The 25,051-nt window shown below is 43.6% G+C and overlaps 1 protein-coding gene across 1 annotated transcript in view; it reads right to left on the minus strand.

Moving 5' to 3' along the window:
- Positions 1 to 25,051, minus strand: part of anks1b (ankyrin repeat and sterile alpha motif domain containing 1B) — a 541,227-nt gene that overhangs the window by 316,103 nt on the left and 200,073 nt on the right. The window contains 1 exon segment of the mRNA XM_084331050.1: positions 2,470 to 2,550. Coding sequence (XP_084187176.1) covers positions 2,470 to 2,550 — 81 coding nt within the window.

A 25,051-nucleotide genomic window follows, 5' to 3' on the forward strand; every position in this document is an offset into this window, starting at 1 on the left:
ATTGTCGGTGCTGCTAACAATGAGAATAATAATTGATGAAGAAAACTATGTTTGAATGTTTCGTATCAAATAGGAATTAATGTTAGTAGTAAGAAAACGGCAGGCTTCAATCTATGTTGTTTAGTATATCTGTTCAGCACTGTCTCAAGATGCAGAATGAGAATGAGAATTGTTGAATATATACACAAATGACATGTTGTAGAATGTTCTATTATGACATCATACTGTGACATCACAAATGTTCTAGGATGTTCTATGACATCATACTGTGACATCACAAATGTTCTAGAATGTTCTATTATGACATCATACTGTGACATCACGACTGTTCTAGAATGTTCTATTATGACATCATACTGTAACACAAATGTTCTAGAATGTTCTATTATGACATCATACTGTGACATCACAAATGTTCTAGAATGTTCTATTATGACAGCATACTGTGCCATCACAAATGTTCTAGAATGTTCGATTATGACATCATACTGTGACATCACAAATGTTCTAGATTTTCTATTATGACATCATACTGTGACATCACAAATGTTCTAGAATGTTTGATTATGACATCATACTGTGACATCACAAATGTTCTAGAATGTTCTATTATGACATCATACTGTGACATCACATCACAACGGTTTCATTTGAATAATATAAATAATATGTTTGGTAAGGCTGTCCCCGAAGCCTGTTTTTGGGATTCAAACTTCGTCAGGGTTCTTCGAACGGACGTTCGAACCTTCGTTTTTTATTAAAAAAGATTAATTAAAAAAATAAAAATTATAATTTTCTTAATAAATATAAATAAATAAATAATGCAGGACCTGTTGCAGAGGTCTTTATTCGGCATGCAACGACACTCAATGTTTTTAGCGGTACACACAGCGGTTAGTTTTTAGCACACACACCGGAACACACACGCATGCATTGTCTCTTTAGAATCGCCAATGCGATTCGTCTCTGCGATTAACCCATCCCGTCGTCCTTCCCCCCCAAGGGCAGCCGGGAGCAGACAGGCGTCAACGTGAACCGCGCCAGGGGACCAATCCAAGTGCTCCTGTCCGTCTTCGTCAAGGACGCCACAGCGTTAGCGATCTGTTGTTGTGCATGTTTTTCCATTGGGTTTATCTTATCGGAGGGGAAACCCTTGCGAGCACGGGAAGAACATGCAAACTCCACACAGAAAGGCCTGGGAGATACCCCACCTGGGTACCTGGCATCATGGAAACCTGGTCCCCAAGTGGGAATCGAACCCTGGACCTTCTTGCTGTGAGGCGACAGTGTTAACCACTACACCACCGTGCCGTAATATATATCCTCAAACTAAATCCGTCAGGGTTCTTCGAACGGACGTTCGAACCTTCGTTTTCAATTAAAAAAAGTTTATGAAAAAAATTAAATGTACGAAAGTAATCTGTCAAATAATATAGTGAATTTCCTGTGAAAAAACATTTATTTTTTACAGTGTAGGCTCGGTCACACAGTGTGGCTTCAATGTCATCAAACGTCTCAAAACCCGCTGTCTCCAGTGATGTCTGTCCCAAACGATCCTGTCTGCTCTCTCTCTCTGTCTCTCTCTGTCTCTCTGTCTCTCTCTCTCTGTCTCTCTCTCTGTCTCTCTCCCTCTCCCTGTCTCTCTCTCTGTCTCAGTCTCTCTCTATCTATCTCTCTCTCCCTCTCCCTCTCCCTCTCCTCTCTCTCTCTCTCTCTCTCTCTCTCTCTCTCTCTCTCTCTCTCTCTCTCTCTCTCTCTCTCTCTCTCTCTCTCTCTCTCTCAAACTTTAAATCATTCCTCCAGAGTGTGTGTTGAGGTCACATTTTATCTCTCTCTCCCTCTCCATCTCCTCTCCCTCCTCTCAGTTGATCTGAAGACGGAAACACATAATTGCCCCCAAAAACACAGCGCTAATCTTTCAGTTCCTCTAAACTGGGCTTAGCGGTCTGGCTAACGCTAAGCCACAGTGTGACAGGGCTTTATCAGCAGGTGAAGGAGGGAAGCTGTGTATGTGTGTGTGTGTGTGTGTGTGTGTGTGTGTGTGTGTGTGTGTGTGTGTGTGTGTGTGTGTGTGTGTGTGTGTGTGTGTGTGTGTGTGTGTGTGTGTGTGTGTGTGTGTGTGTGTGTGTGTGTGTGTGTGTGTGTGTGTGTGTGTGTGTGTGTGTGTGTGTGTGTGTGTGTGTGTGTGTGTGTGTGTGTGTGTGTGTGTGTGTGTGTGTGTGTGTGTGTGTGTGTGTGTGTGTGTGTGTGTGTGTGTGTGTGTGTGTGTGTGTGTGTGTGTGTGTGTGTACAAAATAAATGCAAACGAACACAGTAAACACAACTAAAAAGTTGCCCGAACGCATTCATTATAATTTTTTTTGTAGAATCAGCTTCAATACAAGACAGATTGAAGCTGAAATGTCAAGTTTACATCATGAAGAAGGAGCTGATAGAAAGAAAGCTCTCAAGTGCGTGCGTGTGTCTTACCTGTGTCCGTTGAGTGAGGCGTGGTGTAGAGGAGTGTATCCTGTGGTGTCTGTACAGTTGACATTCAGGCCTTTCCACATGCTGTGAAGAAAGAAGAGAGACATCATGAATGTGAATGAATGAATGAATGAATGAATGAATGAATGAATGAATGAATGAATGAATGAATCTTTATTTCGAACATGATTAAAAAAAAACTAAGAATAAAAAAGACAAACAACGAAAAATATACATATCACTGTTCGATAAGGAGTAGGAAGAAGCCTAAGCTTATCATGCTATATAATTATATAATGGATAATATCCACATTGCCAATAATTTTTTTTTTTTTATAGCATTTTCAGCTTTTTTGGTCAACGCAGGACCTTTTGGCCACGCAGGACCGACAGCGGCCACGCAGGAGAGACGGTGAAGCGGGAGGAGAAGAGGGGAAGACATGCAGCATATGGCCACCGGGTCGGGGAATCGAACTCAGCACGCTATGTGGTGTGCTACTGGAGCGCCCCATAATTCTTCATTCTTAACATTGAAAACAACATAAGATAAATATTATATCAGTATCCATAATGTAGTACAAAAGAAAAAGAAAACAACAGCTTAGAATCCAGAAGATTGATAATAGTCACCTCCCCTTTCCTCTTTTTGGTAATTTGCTAATATCATTCCATCATGACTCCTCTCTCTCTCTCTCTCTCTCTCTCTCTCTCTCTCTCTCTCTCTCTCTCTCTCTCTCTCTCTCTCTCTCTCTCTCTCAGACCACAGGGCATAGAGCGCTTACAATTAACAGGTTAATTGTGTGTTATATACCTGCAGATAATCTTTTTACATATCTGTAGATACTATATCTATATCTGTACATATCCCTTACCTACTCTTACTAGTTACACTGCTGGCCAGTATGACTACGACCATACTGTCTTTATACCTAATTGTTCTAAATTATATATTTTATACCCAGTTAATAATCACCTGTACATTGTATATTACTGTTGCACTTTACTGTTACATCTACACTCTGGTTGGATGCCAAACTAATTTCCATTGTACTGTACTGTGCTGTGTAATGACAATACATTTTTAATCTAATCTAATATCTGCTATGATGGGTAATTTTAGAAAACCAAGAGGCCCTGGGCGGTGCTTTTCTAACAGAAATTGGCAGTTATCTCCACAAACTCACTGACAGAGTAGAGAAATCAAGATTAAGCGATGGGTTTTCTTCAGTAACATCGTGTTTTCCAAGCGGCAGATGGCCACCTCGGCTTCCAGTTGGCAAAGCTGCACTAGTTCATACTAGTTGTAAGCTATATGTTTGAACAGGGATCCTCATAGTGATACTTCAGCTGCTCTTTGCGAAGTCGAACAGGCGGCAGACGCTGTCTGTAAATAACAGAATACATGTAGAAGCAGAAACCGACTTGTAGTATTTATTATATTGTTTAGACTAGAGGTTGTATTTATGTTTGAACACTAGGGGGCACACCACCTCCATTATAGCTCCTCCTCTATAAGTAACCTAGCTGATCACTGTAATTCATGCACCTGTTATGGAGATTTGTTTTCCTACCTGTCTCACTGTTTGGAACTGACAAATGGAGCAATTGACAACTGTTCTAATTTAACCATTTATTCACTATCATTCACTTTTGGACAATAAAACCCTGCAAACTGTACCAGCCGCAACTTGGACATTCTTCTGTATTTACATCACAAACTTTGTTACTGAGTAGAGAACTGATTATGGGTGCATCGTGACGCCTGTCAGCACATTCGAGGAGTGACAGTCGGCCACTACAATACAAATATTTTCCAAACTGTGCCTCTCAGATGTTTAAGAGTCGGCTGGTAGCAGTTGGCATGTGTACTGCTAACAACAACACTAGCAAATAGAGTAAACTATACTGAGAGATTTGTGACAGTGAGTGAGAGCCAATGCGTTCAAGAGCACCGTTTGAGAACGCGCTAATCCAAATAGAGGCTACAGTTGCTGTTTTCATTACATTCAACTGGTGGTTTTGCATTCAGATTCATATACATTTGAATAGTATTCAACTTTTGAAATTCTCCTCCACACGCACACCAATAGAATCAGCCCTAGCCCTCCTACTGGAGCCACATGCTGAAGAAACACCAGAGCTGCTACTTTGGTTCCTTTACGTACACATTTGTTTCATAATATAAATTACATAATTAATCCATCAAAACCATAACAGGCCGTATAACTGATATTTCCAAATCGTAGGAGGTTGTAATATTATTAATAGCATTCTAAATGTACCGAAAAGTATTGTGGACTTGTAGAGAAGCCCTGTGCAACAAATCGCATTCCACAGACTTGAAGAAGCATTTTTGTTAGCAAAAGATTTATCATGATCATTTCAATACTTTTTTCAATGGGTCTGAGCTCGCAAAAGGGCAAATGCCGCCGCCTACGCCTTCCAGCCGGTATTGCACTCTATTAGAAATGGTGTAGTTTCTTTTCAGGATCTGAGCCGTGCGGGCGGGGTTTAAATACTCAGACGAGGCAGGCCTTTACAACGATGGCATGGTACACTAACCCCGCCCGCCCGTTCATGTGTAACGCTCGGTAATGTGGGACGGACCTCTACAAGCAGTATTTGGAATGGCGATCAGATAATTGGATTATTTATTTTCCATTACATCAGAGACAAGGTAAGAACACTATATATAAAATCTTGCGTTGATCTGATATTTCTTTCTACCGCGATCGACGCTGTCTGTGTGTGTGTGTGTGTGGCTGTGTGTGTGTGTGTGGCTGTGTGTGTGTGTGTGTGTGTGTGTGTGTGTGTGTGTGTGTGTGTGTGTGTGTGTGTGTGTGTGTGTGTGTGTGTGTGTGTGTGTGTGTGTGTGTGTGTGTGTGTGTGTGTGTGTGTGGCTGTGTGCCGTTGAGTGCAGGAGGCGACTGGGGGAGCCCCGCGGTCCAGGGCTCTTTTCATTCTTGCATGAGGAAGGATAATAATGATAATCTAGCGTTGATTTCAGGAAGATTCGATAATCAGGCGAAAAATTACAACGTGTTTAGTGTATTCCACTAAAGGGCTATTATCACGTATTTTCCTGGAATTACTCAGAAGCACCCAAACTATATTCATATTCAAAAATGGTATAAAACGGAAATGTACTGATGAAAAAACAATCTGTTTCGTGGATGTTGACTGGAAGCAACTCACTGACAATCGACGGGGGTATTAGACCCATAGCTATAATATAAGATATATTTTAAGCACTCGGAAGTGAAAAAAGCGCCCCATTGACTTACAGCGCTGGCGTAATAGCACCCTCTGGCGCCCCGACCCGTGGCACAGAATGAGTTAAGATAGTTTTTTTTTTTTTATCCACTTTTTCTCCCATTTTCTATATTTTCTCCCATCCCAATTTCGTATCATCCAATTCAACCCTCCCCTGTCACGGACGCTGTTTCTTGCCTCCCACAAGCCGGCTGCAATGTGGACTAAGTCATACATAGCACAAGTCCCCTCCGGTACTTGAGGTAACAGCAGTCGCATCTTTTCACCTGCGCAGCTCGATCTCTCAGTGGCGAGGAGTAACGCGTGGGAGGCTCACGCTGCCCCCGACACTTCCTGATTCTACTGCGCAGGCGCACCAACCGACCTGTAGGAGTCGCTGTCCACAACGCCCGATCCCCACCCATCAGTTTCCCACCCCCTAATACGGCCAATGTGTATTAGTATGAACGACCAGCTAAACTGAAAGCAATGTGGAGCAGCGTCTCCGCATTCGTGGCGAGCGCCTTGCCCACTACGCCACGTAGCCGCCCAGAATGAGTTAAGATAGTTGAGATAACTGTAGTAAGAAACAGTTAAGATAAGATGAAATAAGATTAAGGTTAGGGATGTTCGATATTGGCTTTTTTACCGATATACCGATATTGTCCAACTCTTAATTTCCGATACCGATATCAACCGATATCAACCGATATATGCAGGGCATATGCACAACATTATGCATACTTTTGACAATAAATACAATCTGAATTTGTTCTTACTTGCTTGCCTGGGTAAATAAGGTTAAATAAATGTAAAAAAATAAAAAACGTTGAAAACCGATACCGATAATTTCCGATATCACATTTTAATGGCAATATCGGCCGATAATATCGGACATCCCTAGTTAAGGTGGATCTTAATCCCTGTGTGGAAACATGGGTGTCATAGCAGCAACAGGAGAGATAGAGAACAATTTAAATAAATAAAGGTCTAATCTGCACTGGTTATCATTCCTTTCTAATATTAGGAACCCTTTACTATCATACTACACCTTTCACTACCACACTACAGAAAGTTAACCCTTTACAGTACTATCACACTACAGACGGTTAACCCTTTCACTACTACACTACAGAAGGTTAACCCTTTCACTACCACACTACAGACGGTTAACCATTTCACTACCAACTACATACGGTTAACCCTTTCACTACCACACTACAGACGGTTAACCCTTTCACTAGCACACTACAGAAGGTTAACCCTTTACTATCACAAAGGGACCAAAGGTTATTAACCCTTTCACTACCACACTACAGAAGGTTAACCCTTTACTATCACACTGCAGACAGTTAAAGGGTTAACCTTCTGTAGCGTGGTAGTGAAAGGGTTAATAACCGTTTGTCCCTGGACTGCTTAATATGTCATTTGAGTCCTGGGCCTGTATTCACAAAGCGTCCTTGAGTAGGAGGGCTGGGTCAGTGTGTGGCCAGGAGCACTTGTCTTAATGACTTTATTTAAACAACCAGACTGACTCCAGATCAGAGGCGTTGTGGATAATATGGACCCTGGGCTGAACGGGGCTGAGAAACCCTGGGCTTATTTTTAAAGAACACAAGAGAGGTCAATCCTACGATTTATATAAAGAGTTGAACACGCATAACAGGAAAAAGAAAAAACAGAATTACACAAGGCCTAGCAGCCACACACACACACACACACACATGCATATTATGAACATAACACCACACCCATATACACACACACACACACACACACACACACATACCAGGCTATTTTCTCAGGGCCATAATTACTTGACCTCTCTTTTTCACATGCACCCCTCGGAGCATGTCAGAGAAGAAAATACCAATTAGCTGAAATACCGGCGGTCCTCACCAGCTCTGGGCTGCAGCGCCGTATCAAAGCCACCGGGGGGAGGAGGGAGAGTTCTAGAACGTTGTACCTTTTCAATAAAAAATTTCCACAGGTCTGTCAAACCACGTGGAAATTGTGGTCGTCAAAGTGAAAAACGTTGTGGTTACATTAATCAAAAGCGTATTTATTATTGTTCCTGTGATATTCAGCAGGTCAATCAACCTTTAAAAAAACATGAAAGCAGGAGCCCAGCATCTCTCTCAGCTCCAATCAGTGACGTTGCCGGGAGGAACCACTGGGAACTGCCAGAACTGAGGTTATTTTCTTAACCTCTTAACTGGCACTGACCCGGTGAGGACGATTTGCCCACCGGCGTGAGGCGCCACTTTGCGAGCGTCTAGCGGCTCGGGTCTGCATTAAGACAATATATAGAATTAAAGCTATTTGTTGCCTGTCGATTGCCACCTCAGGTGACAAAATCCGTTCTGCGGTTCTCGAGTTACATGCCGATATGTGAGGCGTGCGCCATTGTACACGGCAGAGTCAGATTACCACCCCCGACTCCCGAAGCCCTAGCTCCATCAATCATTTGGCAATCTCGAAAATTGGACAGGGTTGTAGCGAAGGAGTGTGGCTTTCCAATGATACCCCACGTGGGGATGTGCAAATCAGGGATCTAGGTGAAAAGTCACAAGCGAAAACCGGAAGAGAAAAAAATCGCCAAATTAATTGAAGTCAATGAGGAAATGGAAACCTGGAGAGCTTTTTCTTTTGTACACAGTTTACCAAAATCGCTCCTAATCACTCATTTCTGAACGGATTTCTATGAAATTCAGACATGTACTACATAAGACTTCAGGCTATGGAGTAAAGGTGATTTTTTATTTATTGTGTAAGAAACTTCAGAATGTTATCTTTCAAACGTATGCAGTCCTCAAGTTCAAGTTTAAAAAGAAAAATACTTTTCTGGGCGCCAGTTAAAAGTCCACCTTCAAAAAGTCCAGTTTTGATTTGTGAATATGTGAACAAGTCTCTCCTTAAACTGAACACCAGAGAGACAAGACTCTACTAGTGATGATGTCATCAAGAGATCAATCCTGTAGCTGCTCCATAGACAGTGGAGAGTGGAACACCTCCTAGGACACCATGGCTCTGGTGATTCTACTGGGATATGGGGACATCTTCTGATTTTAATGTAATAGCTACTACAAAGATTCTATCAGTCACTGGGGCCAACTCGAAAAGGTGTCACTTGAGAACATCACAAATTCAAGTCTTGATGCTGCAGTTTACAGCTTAGGCGACAAATGTTTATATGGTAGATAGTACTTGACTTAAAGGTAGAATCAACAACAACAACCACAACAACAACCACAGCCACAACCACAACCACAACAGTATATTTTCAGGTATAGCTTAAAGCAGTGTCTCAATTTTCCTCCTAGGACAATTTGTTTATTCAGTTATGGAAACATACAATGTAATAATAATTGAGTTTCAAGATCACCTCCCAAAACGGCACAGTGCACCTTTTAAGTACTTTTAAGTAAGTGAGCAATAAATACTTTCAAATACATTTTGAGGAGCATTTATACGTTGTAATCCAATCCACTACATTTCAATGGATCTGACAGTTTTTTAAGCCTGTATTTAGCTGAACTTGATGCTTAGTGACGTGTTCAAGCTGCCAACATGGAGAGGAAGCAGCAGAGTCACTGGACCATCAAGTGATGTCATTAACATTTAGAGGCCTGAATGTCACACTATAGAATGTGTACTTCTATATACTTTTGGCAAGTGATGCAAACAAACAAACACATAAATGGTGAATGGTAAATGGACTGCATTTACATAGTGCTTTTATCCAAAGTGCTTTACAGCGTACAGTATGCCTCACATTCAATACATTTGAATATCGTGGAAAATACCATTTATTTCAGTAATTCAATTAAAAAAGTATGGCTTGGGCGCCAAGGTGGCACACCACGTACAGCACTACGGACCCGACTCCCGGACCCGGCGACCTTTGCCGAATGGCTTCCCCTGTCTATCTCCCATTCTTCCTCTCTCTCTCTCTCTCTCTACCGGACTGCCCGGTAGCAAAGGAAAAAAAATACCAATAAAAAGATCTACCAAAAACATAATACATTTTTTTTTTATAAAAAAAAATGTATGGCTTACAGCTTTCTTAATGAAATATTTTTAATATAGAAATATCGGCCTTCTGAAAAGTATGTTCATGTAGTATGTTCACTCAGTACTTTGGTTGGGGCTCCTTTTGCATGAATTACTGCATCAATGCGGCGTGGCATGGAGGCGTTTAGCCTGTGGCACTGCTGAGGTGTTCTGGAAGCCCAGGCTGCTGTGATAGTGGCCTTCAGCTCGTCCGCATTGTTGGGTCTGGTGTCTCTCATCTTCCTCTTGACAATACCCTATAGATTCTCTATGGGGTTCAGGTCAGGTGAGTTTGCTGGCCAATCAAGCACAGTAAGACCATGGTCACTAAACCAGTGGCAGTGTGGGCAGGTGCCAAGTATTGCTGGAAAATGAAATCAGCATCTCCATAAAGCTTGTCAGCAGAAGGAAGCATGGAGTGCTCTAACACCTCCTGGTAGACGTCTGCGTTGACTCTGGACTTAAAATAAAAAGCAGTCTTCCCCATGATTGTGTAGCCCACTACACCAGACTGAGAGACCATTTAAAGACTCAGGAAACCTTTGCAGGTGTTTTCAGTTAATTATCTGAATAGAGTGTGACACCGTGAGACTACAATATTGAACCTTTTCACAATATTCAAATTTTGTGAGATACTGAATTTTGGGTTTTCATGAGCTGTAAGCCATGATCATCAAAATTAAAACAAATAAAGGCTTGAAATATTTCACTTTGTGTGTAATGAATCTATAATCTACGAGAGTTTCGCTTTTTGAATTGAATTACTGAAATAAATGAACTTTTCCACGATATTCTAATTTACTGAGCTGCCCCTGTATGTATATATATAAAGTATTTCAATTCAATTCAATTCAACTCACTGAAAGTAAAGCCCCCTTCATGATATATATATATATATATATATATCATGAAGGGGGCTTTACTTTCAGTGAGTTGAATTGAATTGAATTGAAATACTTTATTTTGACACAAATCGTATGACAAAAAAACATTTTAAAAGACAAGACAATAACAGTGTCAATAACGCAGGTCAAAAATGGATAAAACACAATAAAGCCAAGGCTTGTTTCCATTGTGGTCCATACATGGAACATAAAAAGGCACAGAAACACAAATGAACATGTACACTGACAGGACACATTATAAAAAAAAATTATAAAAACACCTAACCTGACAACTCATACAGTTAACTAATGTTAAAAGAAAATCCGCAAACCCTTAAAAGCAACTCATGATAAAAGAAATAAAAGCCAAGTTATGATAAAAGAGATAAAAAAACATTTTAAGACCAATTTGAGTTGCTGCTGAGCCATGTTTTTAGGGCGGATTTAAATCCGAGAGGGGAGTTCAGGAGTTTTATAAATGTTGGCAGGGCATTCCACATTACCGTAGCCGAGTAAAAAAATGCATCTTTCCCCATGCATGTCCTGACTCTCGGCGGGACCAGGTCCGTGGGGCTTCCTCTTGTGGCGTGTTTGTGGACATCTCCTACTTTATTAAAATAATTTACTAGGTACTTGGGGACCGTTTCTTTTAGTACTTTAAAAACCAGTAGCATTTTAAGCTGGTGTACCCTTTCTTCAACCCTAAGCCATCCCAGCCTGCTAAAGTGGGCTGGCGTTAGGTGAGTCCTAAAGTGAAGGTTGTGCAGGAGTCTCACTAGTTTGTTTTGGGAGGTCTGGAGCTTTGTCTTCATTTGTTTTGATATGTTGCTGTACCATGAAGTGCAAGCATAGTCAAAGTGACATTGGATGAGGGCTCCAGCTAGGGTCCTCAGAGCGTTTTTATTTATGAACGAGGAAATTCTAAATAAAAATTTGGTTTTTTGATTGACCTTAGTAATAACTTTTTGTGCCATTTTTTCGTTAGAAAGTTTGTTATTTAAAATAAAGCCCAGGTAGGTGACCTCCTCTTTATCCTCAATAATGTTTTCACCTACTCTAATTTTAAAACCCTGGGATTTCTTTAGGTTGGCGTTTGACCCAAAGAGTATGGCCTCTGTTTTTCCCAGATGTAGAGACAATTTATTGTCACTGAGCCAGGAGCAGATTTTTTTCATTTCACTGCTCAGGACACTTTCCACTTTAGACTTATCCCTGTCTGAGACAATATAGACAGATTATTTAGGGACAATATGTTAAATATAGACAATATACAGATACATTATGGACAGACAATATAGACAGTAGGGGTGTAAAGGTATACATATCCGTACCGAACCGTTTCAGTGTGTACCGTACCGTACCGAACGGCTGTGTACCGAACGAATACAACGGTATGTTAACCACTAACGACCGCCCACCGGGGGCTGTTTTTTTCCCAATCTGATATAATTATTATTATTTAAAAAAAAATTACAAGTGGATTATTAATTTCAATATAGAATATTCGTTGACAGCCCTACAAGTACAATTAGTTACTGCACACTACATCACCCCTGAGTGGAACATGGAAAGCCAAACTTTCCCCCACTGTACCGAAAACCCGTACCAAACCCGTGACTTTAAAACCGAGGTGCGTACCGAACCGTGGTTTTTGTGTACCGTTACACCCCTAATAGACAGATATTAAATATAGACACTATAGACAGATTCATTATGGACAGACAATATAGACAGATATAAAATATAGACAATATAGACAGATATTAAATATAGACAGATTATTTAGGGACAATATAGACATATATTAAATATAGACAATATAGACAGATGACTTGTTATGGACAATATAGACAGATATTAAATATAGACAACATAGAAAGCTAGTAATGGAGACTAACTCAGAAACATATAGACTGTGGCATGGGTCTTATATAGGCTGCACTGTAGTAGGCTTTGTCCAATGCTAACACCTGCACACAAAGTCAGATGTGTGTATAGAAACCAGACACCGTCAACACACTGACAATAGTCAACGTACCTCCCTTACACAAACATAACACACACACTTTCACACGTGCACACACATAAAACCACACACACGTGAACAAACACGCATGTGTGTGCGCACACTTTTACATTCAGTCAGAAAGACAACATAGACTTGTTCTACTTAGTCAGGTGATCCGTGCTCACACTGCAGCACTGTGTGTTTGAGAGAGAGAGAGAGAGAGAGAGAGAGAGAGAGAGAGAGAGAGAGAGAGAGAGAGAGAGAGAGAGAGAGAGATAAGGGGAGAGAGAGAGAGAGAGAGAGAGAGAGACGCACACAGTGTGTGTGTGTGTGTGTGTGTGTTGTGTGTGTGTGTGTGTGTGTGTGTGTGTGTGTGTTGTGTGTGTGTGTTAGGGCTGCAACAATTAGTCGACATAATCGACGACGTTGATTATAAAAAATCGTCGACGAGGAATGTTGCGTCGATTAGTCATAAAAAAAATAAAAAAATATATATATATATATTTTTTGCACTACCTATCTTTGTGAAAGTGGCTTCTCAGCTCTGGTCCAGCCCAGCTGAAGACTTCTTAGCTTAACATAACAGACCAACAGTAAGTTTGGGGGAACTAATGGGATAACTGGGGATGTTGTTTGGTCCTGACAAGAGTCTCAAAGCAACTCTGAGGTCATGCTCAATGTCCAATCTGTTCCTCTGCTCTGTCTTCAGCTGGACCAGAGCTGAGAAGCCACTTTCACAAAGATAGGTAGTGCAAAAAAAAATATATATATATATATATATATATATATATATATATATTTTTTTTTTTTCTTCTTTTTTTAAATATAACGATTAGCCGACTAATCGAAAAAATAATCGACAGATTAGTCGACTACCAAAATAGTCATTAGTTGCAGCCTTAGTGTGTGTGTGTGTGTGTGTGTGTGTGTGTGTGTGTGTGTGTGTGTGTGTGTGTGTGTGTGTGTGTGTGTGTGTGTGTGTGTGTGTGTGTGTGTGTGTGTGTATGTGTGTGTGTGTGTGTGTGTGTGTGTGTGTGTGTGTGTGTGTGTGTGTGTGTGTGTGTGTGTGTGTGTGTGTATGTGTGTGTGTGTGTGTGTGTGTGTGGGCGAGTATATAGGTGTAGATATAGTGTACTTGTATTCAGAAGTCTGTAGATCATTGTGCTAGTCTGATACACAAGCTTGAGACGTGACGGCCCCCGTACTACTCTGACGTCACTCAGGAAGTAAACACTGGTCATATAGCACTAGACTGTAACGTATCGTCCCTGTAAGATACTTGTATTAAATACCCATCTACGCCCACCTGCCTACCTCTCGTTCTTTCTACATGGTGTCAGACGTTGTGGACACAGTAGTCAACCCGCGTCCGAAAGTGAAAAGCGAAGGTTTAGGAGGTAGCCTATAACTAGTATATATAACGTGCGAGGAATAACGCGCGAGGACTCACGTTCAGCATGGCGGAAGGATTCCGCAAACCAGGCCACTCGTGTTTGACAGCCACGTCGCGGAGAATTGGAGAATATTCTAGCAAGAGTATGATATATTCATTGCTGCCGCACACTATGACAAGCCGCCTCGCTCTCAAGCCTTCATCTTGCTAAACCTGGCTGGCTCTGAAGCCATAGAACGGGAACGGGCATTCGTATATGGACCAGCCCTGTACAATGGAGATGACGAGCAGGGAGAAGAAATAGTCCCCGCCCAATCAAGAGAAGACCCGGAGTGTTTGAAGAGGAAATTCCGTGAGTTATGCAATCCACAAACAAACGTCACTATGGAAAGGCACAAGTTTAATACAAGGAACCAGAAACAAGATGAGACTATTGAAGCTTATGTCAGTGATTTAAAAATCAAAGCAAAGAGCTGTCAATTTGGAGATTTGCGCGAAGAGCTAATCAAAGATAGACTTGTGTGTGGCATAATAAATGATGGCATGAGGAAGCTACTACTCCGTGACAGCAAACTAACTTTAACCAAGGCAGTGGAGACATGTCAGATCCACAAAATGACAGAACAACACACTAGGACACTGGCTGCACCAAAGCAAAGCACAACCAATGTAGATAGCCTACAGCACAGAATAAAAGAACGTGTTTACAAGAAGAAGCCAAATACAGAACACTCAACTCGGTCCATAGCCAGCTGCAGCAACTGTGGAGGCAGCCATGAGCCCAGACGAGAAAGGTGCCCTGCATTCGGCAAACAGTGTCACGGATGTGAGAAAATGAATCATTTCAAGCAGTACTGCAAATCCACTCCAGGGAGTCACAGAGACAATCCACAGCACCAATACAGAAAAAAGCACGCTGTGAACCAGGTTGACAGAACAATATCGTCAGGCGACAGCGACGATTCGTTCTACTGTGATGGAGTCACAGTAGTGACAAACACAGTCAATACTGTGGGATCACCAGCGACACAAAAGAGTGAAATATTCTGCAGAGTCCAGGTCCACGGAATCCCCGTCGAGCTCAAAGTGGACACCGGAGCCAAGTGCAACGTGATATCGCGCAAAACGTTCAACCAAGTGAAATACAAAGAGAGAGTGGATCGCTCCAGGACAGCGAGGCTGGTTGCCTACGGAGGAAATGAAATACTCACATTGGGGACAGCAACCCTAGCATGCTACATAACAGATAAGTCCCACTCCCTACAGTTCCACGTGGTGCAACAAGACGTCCAGACGCTGCTGGGTTTACAAGACAGCCTTAGCATGGGACTGGTCACACTCAGTAAGGAGATACACCAGCTACATCTGACAGACGAGGAAAACTTTTCACACAAGATGTTCTCGGAATATTCAGACCTCTTCAAGGATGAGGTGGGTAGGCTCCCCTACACCTACTCCATGAAAATCGACCGAGAGGCCACGCCTGTCGTCAGGCCAGCACGCCGGATCCCAGTCGCTATGCGAGAGAAGGTTAAGATGGAACTGGACAGAATGGCAAGCACAGGCATCATAACACCAGTCTCAGAACCCACTGAGTGGGTATCTTCAATGGTAGCAACCCACAAGAAGAACTCAGACGACATACGCCTCTGCATTGATCCACAAGACCTAAACAAGGCGCTCAAACGCCCACATCACCCAATGCGCACTGTGGAGGAAGTAGCAGCGCACATGCCAAACTCAACCGTGTTCTCAACACTGGACGCCAAGAACTCTTTTTGGCAAATACCGCTGGATCACAAATCATCGCTACTAACTACATTCAGCTCGCCATTCGGACGATTCCGTTTCCTCAGAATGCCCTTTGGCATAAGCAGCGCCAGTGAAGTCTTCCAACACACAATGGAGCAAATTTTCGCAGGATACCCCTGTGCAGTGATAGTCGATGACATTATCGTTGGAGGAAGCAGCGAGAAAGAGCATGATGAAAATCTCAAGAAAGTCCTCGACAGAGCATGTGAAGTCAACTTACGGCTCAACTCCAAGAAATGCAGGTTCAGACTGAAAGAAGTTGGCTACGTTGGACACCTGTTCACAAGTCAGGGTCTTAAGCCAGACCCATCAAAGACGCAAGCGATCAGCGAGCTGCCTGCACCAGAAGATGTAACGGCTCTGCAGCGATTCCTCGGCATGGTAAACTACTTGGCCAGGTTTGTCCCAAACTTCAGTGAAATCTCAGCCCCCTTGCGACACCTAACGCACCATGACACGGAATGGTGTTGGTACAAGCAGCACCAAGACGCATTTGATGCGCTGAAACAATGTCTCTCAAACCCACCCACGCTGATGTACTACGACGTCCGCAAGCCTGTCACACTCACGTGCGACGCTTCCCAGTATGGCCTAGGCGCGGCGTGTCTACAGGACGGTGTCCCAGTCGCTTATGCATCCCGCACCTTGACGGAGACGGAGAGGCGATACGCACAGATCGAGAAGGAGCTTCTCGCAGTAGTGTTCGCGTGCTCCAAGTTTAATGACTACGTATACGGAAAGCACATCCTAATCGAAACAGATCATCAACCGCTGGTCACCATCCTGTCAAAGCCCCTACACACGGCTCCAGCCAGACTGCAGCGTATGATGCTTAGACTCCAAAGGTACGATTTTGAGCTGAGGTACAAGAAAGGGAAGGACATGTATCTCGCGGACACGTTGTCACGTGCTCCCAGACAAACTACAGACCGGCTTAGTGGTGAAAAGACAGACTTTGAGGTCATGGCAGTGAGACACATTTCCTCATCACGCCTGAACGAGCTCAAGGAACACACAGAAAGGGACCCAACCCTGCAGAAAATATGCAACATCATCAACCACGGATGGCCTGCGAGGGAGTCGACACTGCCGGCAGGGGCTCGCCAATACTTTGCATTCAGAGATGAGCTCACAATCGACGATGGCGTCATCATGAAGGGCTCAAGAGCCGTCATTCCCAAATCACTGCAACTGGACTACATCACGATCCTGCACAGAGGCCACCCTGGCACAGAGTCGACCAAGCGCAGGGCGAGGGACATTGTGTTTTGGCCTGCCATGGCGAAGGATATCGAGGAGAAAACGGCATCATGCCACGTCTGCAACAGCACAAAACAACACCAACAAAGGGAGCCACTCAAGCTGCATCCCATTCCAGACTTACCGTGGTCAACCGTGGCGACCGACATCTTCGAGTGGAATGGACGTCACCACCTAGTGCTGGTCGACTCATACTCAGGTTGGTTCGAGGTGGACCTGCTGCGTGACATCACATCCAACACAGTGATAACAAAACTGAAAAGACACTTCGCTGTGCATGGAGCCCCACACAAAGTAATATCGGACAACGGGGCCCAGTACACAAGCCAGCGCTTCAAGGAGTTCGCCTCGGCCTGGGACTTCGACCATGTGACCAGTAGCCCGGAGTTCCCGCAGGCGAATGGACTAGCAGAGAGAGCTGTGCGCAGCGCAAAGCAACTCATGGAGAGGTCCAGACGGGACGGAACAGACGTCTTCCTAAATCTGCTCAACCTCCGTAACGTTCCACGTGACCAGTCACTTGGGTCACCGGCTGAGCGGCTCATGTCAAGACAGACACGTACCACCCTACCCATCTGCAAGACACTACTGGTTCCTAAGGCGAAGGACAACAAGATGATCAAAGCACAGCTCGAGAAGAAACGCAACATTCAGAAGTCGTGCTATGACAGATCAAGCAGGCCCCTCCAGCCACTGGCCCAGGGACATGTAGTGAGGTTACAGACTCCACGTGGATTCGACCGGATGGGCACAATCAAGAGCATCTGTAAGGAACCAAGGTCCTACGTCGTGGAGTCAGAAGGAGGAGAGTACAGAAGGAATCGGAGACACCTTCTTCCCGTCTCGGAACCGGAACCGCCACAGGGTGACCTCAGCGACCCCTGCGACCCCGATATCACTCTCCAACCTCCGACTGGCCAACCCGAAGGCAACAGTCACCCTGTCACCGAGAAGGCAGACGCTCAACAACACGCCCAGATACAAGAGACTGTTCAAAAGACTAACCCGCACACTCAGTCTCCGTACATCTCACGGGCAGGCCGCGTCTGCAGGCCAAACAGCAGATATATGTAGTGTTTGTCACAAGGACTGTTAAGAAAAAAAAAAAAGAAAAAAAAAGGAGTAATGATGTTCATACTATACACCTGTTGTGTATTACCACTTGAAGTACAGTTAACCTGTGGTTTGTTCAAATAGCCACATGCTAGATATTAATAGTAATCACTTCATGGCGTAATTTGTTATAGCCTACTAGCCTGTAGAGCATTGTTAGTATTTACATTAGAGCACAACTTAAGAGGAAGGATGTAGATCATTGTGCTAGTCTGATACACAAGCTTGAGACGTGACGGCCCCCGTACTACTCTGACGTCACTCAGGAAGTAAACACTGGTCATATAGCACTAGACTGTAACGTATCGTCCCTGTAAGATACTTGTATTAAATACCCATCTACGCCCACCTGCCTACCTCTCGTTCTTTCTACAGTCTTGGCCATGTATACAAATGCACCATGACCGGTCTGAGAATTGCTGCAATTGTACAATACAGGGTTGATCTCACTCTCTCTGTCTCTCTCGCTGTCTGTATCTCTGTATCTCTCTCTTTCATTCATTCATTCATTCATTCATTCATTCATTCATTCATTCATTCATTCATTCATTCATTCATTCATTCATTCATTCATTCATTCACTCCCTCTGGTGCACTTTGAGAGCAAAATAAAGAGGCTAGATCTATGATGAACTTTGTGCTCAAAACACAAAATCGACTAGACTAGTGCTTCCCAATCCTCTCCTCAAAGCACCCCAGCCGTTCAATGTATTTGTTAAATTCCACCACCAGCACACCTGATTCAACTTAGGGGCTGTCTACACGAGCGTTGTGTTTAATGTAACCGTGATTGTACTGTATGTGCGCAGTTGCACTGTTCGCCCACACACAACCGGGGTTTTGCTACACTGCAACCACGGTCTTTGAAAACCAGAGTCCAGGGTGAAGTTTTGCGCACATCCCGGTTGCAGTGGTTGCGTGTGGGCATAGAAACCGAGGTTATTTCCAGTGTTTACATCATAGCTGTCCCAAGTAGCGTTATATGAAAATGATTGTAACAAACTTTTGTTCGAAACGTATCGTCTGTGTTGAAGAGTGTTGTGATCGACTGATGATGGTTATAAAGGAACCCAGTCCAGACTGCATCCCCTTAACAATTGTTTGTATTGAGCCGTATTGTATTGTACCCATTCTGCAATGTGTTAAATAACGTTTGCATCCATTCATTCTACTAGCGTTAACGTTACCACATTATTACGTTAGCATGTAAGCTAACAAAATCGCTGATGCTAGCCTCAGCTAGCCTCGATGCTAACTATACATGGAGAATGCCATTCACATTAGCATGTAGCTAACAACACCAGAGATCTTTTTGTGAGACTAAACTATCCGCTCTTGGTGGTAAATTGTGTTGATGTTGGTTTTGTTTCATCAACAAATGAGAGGCAGAACACACAGTGAATGTATCCGTTTTTGTTTATTGCACTTTGTTTTCTTGCTGAAAAATAAATGCTACGTTGGCTGTGAGCAAGGAGGGATGTTTGTGTCAGGTCAGTTTCCGGTATTAACCCTAAACCCCTCTGGTTGGTTGAAATGGCCTTCATGTCTGAACAACATCGCTTTGGCATTGTACTACATGTATATGACGTCACTCGGTGCGGAGTTTAAACCAGTCGTGTGGACAGAGTTTAATTTTTTTGCATAATTAAAAAAAAAACGGTGTCATTAATACCCGTGATCGTGTGGACTGGGCCTTAACTAGCCCTTTATTAGTTGAATCAGGTGTGCTGGTTGTGGAATTGAACAAATACATGGAACGGCTGGGGTGCCTCGAGGAGAGGTTTGAGAACACTAAACTTGCGGCCCGCGGGCCAATTGCGGCCCGCTGGATGATATTTTGCGGCCCGCTACTTGACATCAAAGTTTAGTGTTATTGCGGCCCGCGCGCAACTGTTTGCCGTGTCGTTGTGCGAGTTGGATGATTTATTTATTTTATCACTTGTAGGCTACCATAGCGCAGGCTCATGACAGCAACGTTAGGTTAGTGACTTGGTTGAAACGTGATTCCGGAGTGATACCAAGTAAAGTGGAAGGAAAATATATCCTGTCACCCAGTGCGTATGGCAGGCATCCTCAAAATTCTCCGCTATCTCCTCTGCGACTGCAAGCAGTGCTCTGCATGTCCGGCTGCACTGATCCACTGTCTGTGTACTCTGCTCTGGTCCAATCACATTCAGCGTCCCGTCAGCGTTTCCCCCCCACACCCACAGTCTGCGAATCAGAGCGTAGGGCGTCTCTTTCAACGGTCCGAGTCAGAGAGAAAGTTGACAGCACATCTACAGGTAGTCTAATCTGCAGGTACTGTAGCTAGTAACCTCATTCCCAGTTTTATCTCCGTGAGATAAATGTAGCTAGTAGCCTAGTTTCGCCAGCAGGCAGCTAGTAGAAAAATATGGAATGTTCAAAGATGGCCAGTAAAAGAAAAGTCGACAGTGAAAATCACTGCAATTCAAAGGTGAATGGACTGAAGAATATGCGTACATCCTCCCAGCACCAAACCAATGTGCCTAATATGCCAAGAAACGGTAGCTCTTGTGAAGAGTGGCAATTTGAAACGCCACTACGAAACAAGCTTTCCTAAAAATTCAGTGCTAAGAACCACAAACATAAATGGAATGAAATCATCATATCAAGCTGCAAGCAGAATTATTGTTAAATCTATGTCACAATGAGAAAAAGCAACCAAGTCCTCACTCAGTGGCATGGGTTTTGGCTAAACACAAGAAGCCATTCTCTGATGCATACATAATAAAATAATGTATGACTGAAGTGATGGAGACCATGTTTGAAGGCAAAGAAAAAACAAATCCCCCTCAGATAGCACAGCAACCAGAATAACTGAAATACTGGCTGGTGATTTGATTAAACAGCTTTGTGATAGAATAAAAAAAAATGTACAGTGCATTTCCATAGCTGTGGATGAGTCCACTGACACCACTGAGAAGCCTATGTTCTGAAGAACCGTTCATGTTCTGAAGAACCGTTCATGTTCTGAAATGGTATTGCTAAAGATTGAGAAGATTGGATCAGATTGGATTTTTTTGGAATACTTGAAACCCTTTTTTTGTGGAATATTTGATGCGGCCCAGCCTCACCCAGACTCTACCTCCAGCGGCCCCCAGGTAAATTGAGTTTGAGACCCCTGAGCCATCAAAGAAATGAAGCAAAAGTGGTTACCTGTGTTGAACTGGTTTATTTTTTAGAAAATAAAAAAATATACTGGATTACTATTACGACTACTACCACTACTTTTTGGTTCATTATACAACTGTGGCGAGACTAATTAGCGGGCTGCCACAGTCTAGGTCATTAATGGAAAACACTGTAGTAATGTATTCAGGTAAACTTCTATCTAGCGTGTGTGTGTCACTCTAGGCCTCCTGGGCCCATGTCATTGGAATAACAAAGGAACGACAGACTAGAAACTGGGCCTTTGTTCCACGTGTGAATTGGTCTAGTGACATTGATCACATTGAATTCTGGGAGGGAGTGTAGTTCGTTCATCAAATTGCTGAATTCACTTGAATCCTTTCAAACCCCTGTGCTGCGATTTAGTCAGGATTTTACCAGAATGTTTCATAGGACATTGATTGAAAACTATCAGCTCGAATTTTACAATTGATGGCTTATTTTGAAGGTATGAACCGGTAGTTTCATATTATGTAAAAAAATGAAAATTCTGAGGGAGGAGGAGCTCAAGAGCTCAGACACTATAGGGTTAACTCAAAGTGTCTTAATGTACCGGCACGCTTCAAGAAATGTGTGTAGACCAGAAGACATTCAATAAACGGGTTAAGATTATCAACAAGGTTCTTGTTTAAAGATTTTTAGAATTTTTATTTTTTTTATTATCTTTCTTCCCCTCCTTTTTCCCGATTTTTCTCCCATCCCACCCTTCCTGGTTGTTGCGTACTTTCCCCTACTGTTGGTCCGGGAGACCGGAGACTGTCACATGCTTTCCTCCGACGCATGTGCAGCCTGGGGCAGGCCAACCTGGCCGCGCAGGTTCTCACCGGGGAGAGTGTAGCGTGTGGGAGGCCACACTATCTCTCCTCAGATCCAACCCTCGCTGAGCAGGCGCCCCGATCGAACTGTAGGGGTCGCTGTCCACAACGCCCAGGACCCACCCTTCAGCTTCCCACCCCCTGATACAGCCAATTGTATCAGCGTGAGAGGACAGCCAAGCTGATAGCAACGCCGGGAGCTGGATTCGAACAGGCGAATCCTAGTGTCTCCCGGTGTTGGTGACGAACGTAATCTCCGTGCGCCACCTGCCCCCCTTTTTAGAATTTCTTGATAGATAGATAGATAGATAGATAGATAGATAGATAGATAGATAGATAGATAGATAGATAGATAGATAGATAGATAGATAGATAGATAGATAGATAGATAGATAGATAGATAGATAGATAGATAGATAGATAGATAGATAGATAGATAGATAGATAGATAGCTTGTTTATTCCCTGTATCACTTACACATTGAATCAAACAAAACATACACACACACAGAGACGATCTTGTATTTAAATAACTATTCAGAACCCCAATTCACTGACACATTGCTCAAAGGCCACTTCACATAAATGCCAAAAACACACACATGCGTGCATATATAAACACACACACACCCTATAGGTAAATGCAAAGACACACCAGTCATCATAAATCATACACCTTCACACACCCTTGGTAAACAAACTGCATAAACAAACAAATGCACAACACTAAAATAATGTAAGAGGGCTGTGTGTGTGTGTGTGTGTGTGTGTGTGTGTGTGTGTGTGTGTGTGTGTGTGTGTGTGTGTGTGTGTGTGTGTGTGTGTGTGTGTGTGTGTGTGTGTGTGTGTGTGTGTGTGTGTGTGTGTGTGTGTGTGTGTGTGTGTGTGTGTGTGTGTGTGTGTGTGCGTGCGCGCACGCACACTTTTCCAACACCTATTCCTGACTGCCGACAGACCGGACACAGGCAGGAAACAGTGTGTAAACAGTGTGTATTGGATAACAACCATCTTCTGATCACAAATGTGCATCTTTATACTATTCTGCTGTCATTCAATTCTCAATCTCGCTTCAGTGCCATGTTAGCCATCTGTGTTCTGTGTTTTTACTGAGAGCACACAGCCAGTGAAAAGGTTTACATTTAATTAATAGGCAACACACCATTAGATAATGGAGGAGAGGCTGGAGGAATGCTGTTTCTTGGCCGATTAGTCAGATATGCAGACCGTGTCATCCACAATTAGGAGCTAACGCAATGGGTGACACACTCTCTCTCTCTCTCTCTGTAGACCTGCTCTCTCACTATCTCTCCATGACGACCTGCTGTCTCTTTCTTTCTCTGTCATCTGCACCCTCTCACACACACACACACACACACACACACACACACACACACACACACACACACACACACACACACACACACACACACACACACACATCTCCATGCTCTATTTCACTAGCTTCTGTCAGGCTCTCTGCTTCAAACCGTCTCATTCTAACAGTATGAGCTTTTCTCATTATTTCCTTCTCCCACTGGAAGCTCTTTGACTCTCCTTTTGCTCATCTTCTGTCTGTCAGCCTCTCTCTCTCTCTCCCTCTCTCCCTGTCAATCTCTCTCCCTCTTTCTGTCAATCTCTGTCCCTCTCTCTGTCAATCCCTCTCTGTCTCTCTCTGTCAATCCCTCTCCGTCTCTCTCTCTGTCAATCTCTCTCTCCCTCTCTCTCTGTCAATCTCTCTCCCTCTCTCTGTCAATCCCTCTCTCCGTCTCTCTCTCTGTCAATCTCTCTCTCCCTCTCTCTTTCTGTCAATCTCTCTCCCTCTCTCTGTCAAACCCTCTCTCTGTCAATCTCTCTCCCTCTCTCTGTCAATCCCTCTCTCCGTCTCTCTCTCTGTCAATCTCTCTCTCCCTCTCTCTCTCTCTCTCCCTCTCTCTCTGTCAATCTCTCTCTCTGTCAATCTATCTCCCTCTCTCTCTGTCAATCTATCTCCCTCTCTCTGTCAATCCCTCTCTCCGTCTCTCTCTCTGTCAATCCCTCTCTCCGTCTCTCTCTCTGTCAATCTCTCTCTCCCTCTCTCTCTCTGTCAATCTCTCTCCCTCTCTCTCTCTGTCAATCTCTCTCCCTCTCTCTGTCAATCCCTCTCTCCGTCTCTCTCTCTGTCAATCTCTCTCTCCCTCTCTCTCTCTGTCAATCTATCTCCCTCTCTCTCTGTCAAACCCTCTCTGTCAATCTCTCCCTCTCTCTGTCAATCCCTCTCTCCGTCTCTCTCTCTGTCAATCTCTCTCTCCCTCTCTCTCTCTGTCAATCTATCTCCCTCTCTCTCTGTCAATCCCTCTCTCTGTCAATCTCTCTCCCTCTCTCTGTCAATCCCTCTCCGTCTCTCTCTGTCAATCCCTCTCTCCATCTCTCTCTGTCAATCTCTCTCCATCTCTCTGTCAATCCCTCTCTCCGTCTCTCTCTGTCAATCTCTCTCTCCCTCTCTCTCTGTCAATCTCTCTCCCTCTCTCTGTCAATCCCTCTCTCCGTCTCTCTCTCTGTCAATCTCTCTCTCCCTCTCTATCTCTGTCAATCTCTCTCCCTCTCTCTGTCAATCCCTCTCTCTGTCTCTCGCTGTCAATCCCTCTCCCTCTCTCTGCCAATCTTTCTCCCTCTCTCTGTCAATCTCTCTCCCTCTCTCTGCCAATCTCTCTCCCTCTCTCTGCCAATCTCTCTCCCTCTCTCTGTTAATCTCTCTCCCTCTCTCTCTGTCAATCTCGCTCCCTCTCTCTGTCAATCTATCTATCTCTCTCTCTCTCTCTCTCTCTACC

Source organism: Notolepis coatsorum (genome assembly GCF_963971535.1).
Source record: "Notolepis coatsorum genome assembly, chromosome: 15".
Classification (NCBI taxonomy): Eukaryota; Metazoa; Chordata; class Actinopteri; order Aulopiformes; family Paralepididae; genus Notolepis; species Notolepis coatsorum.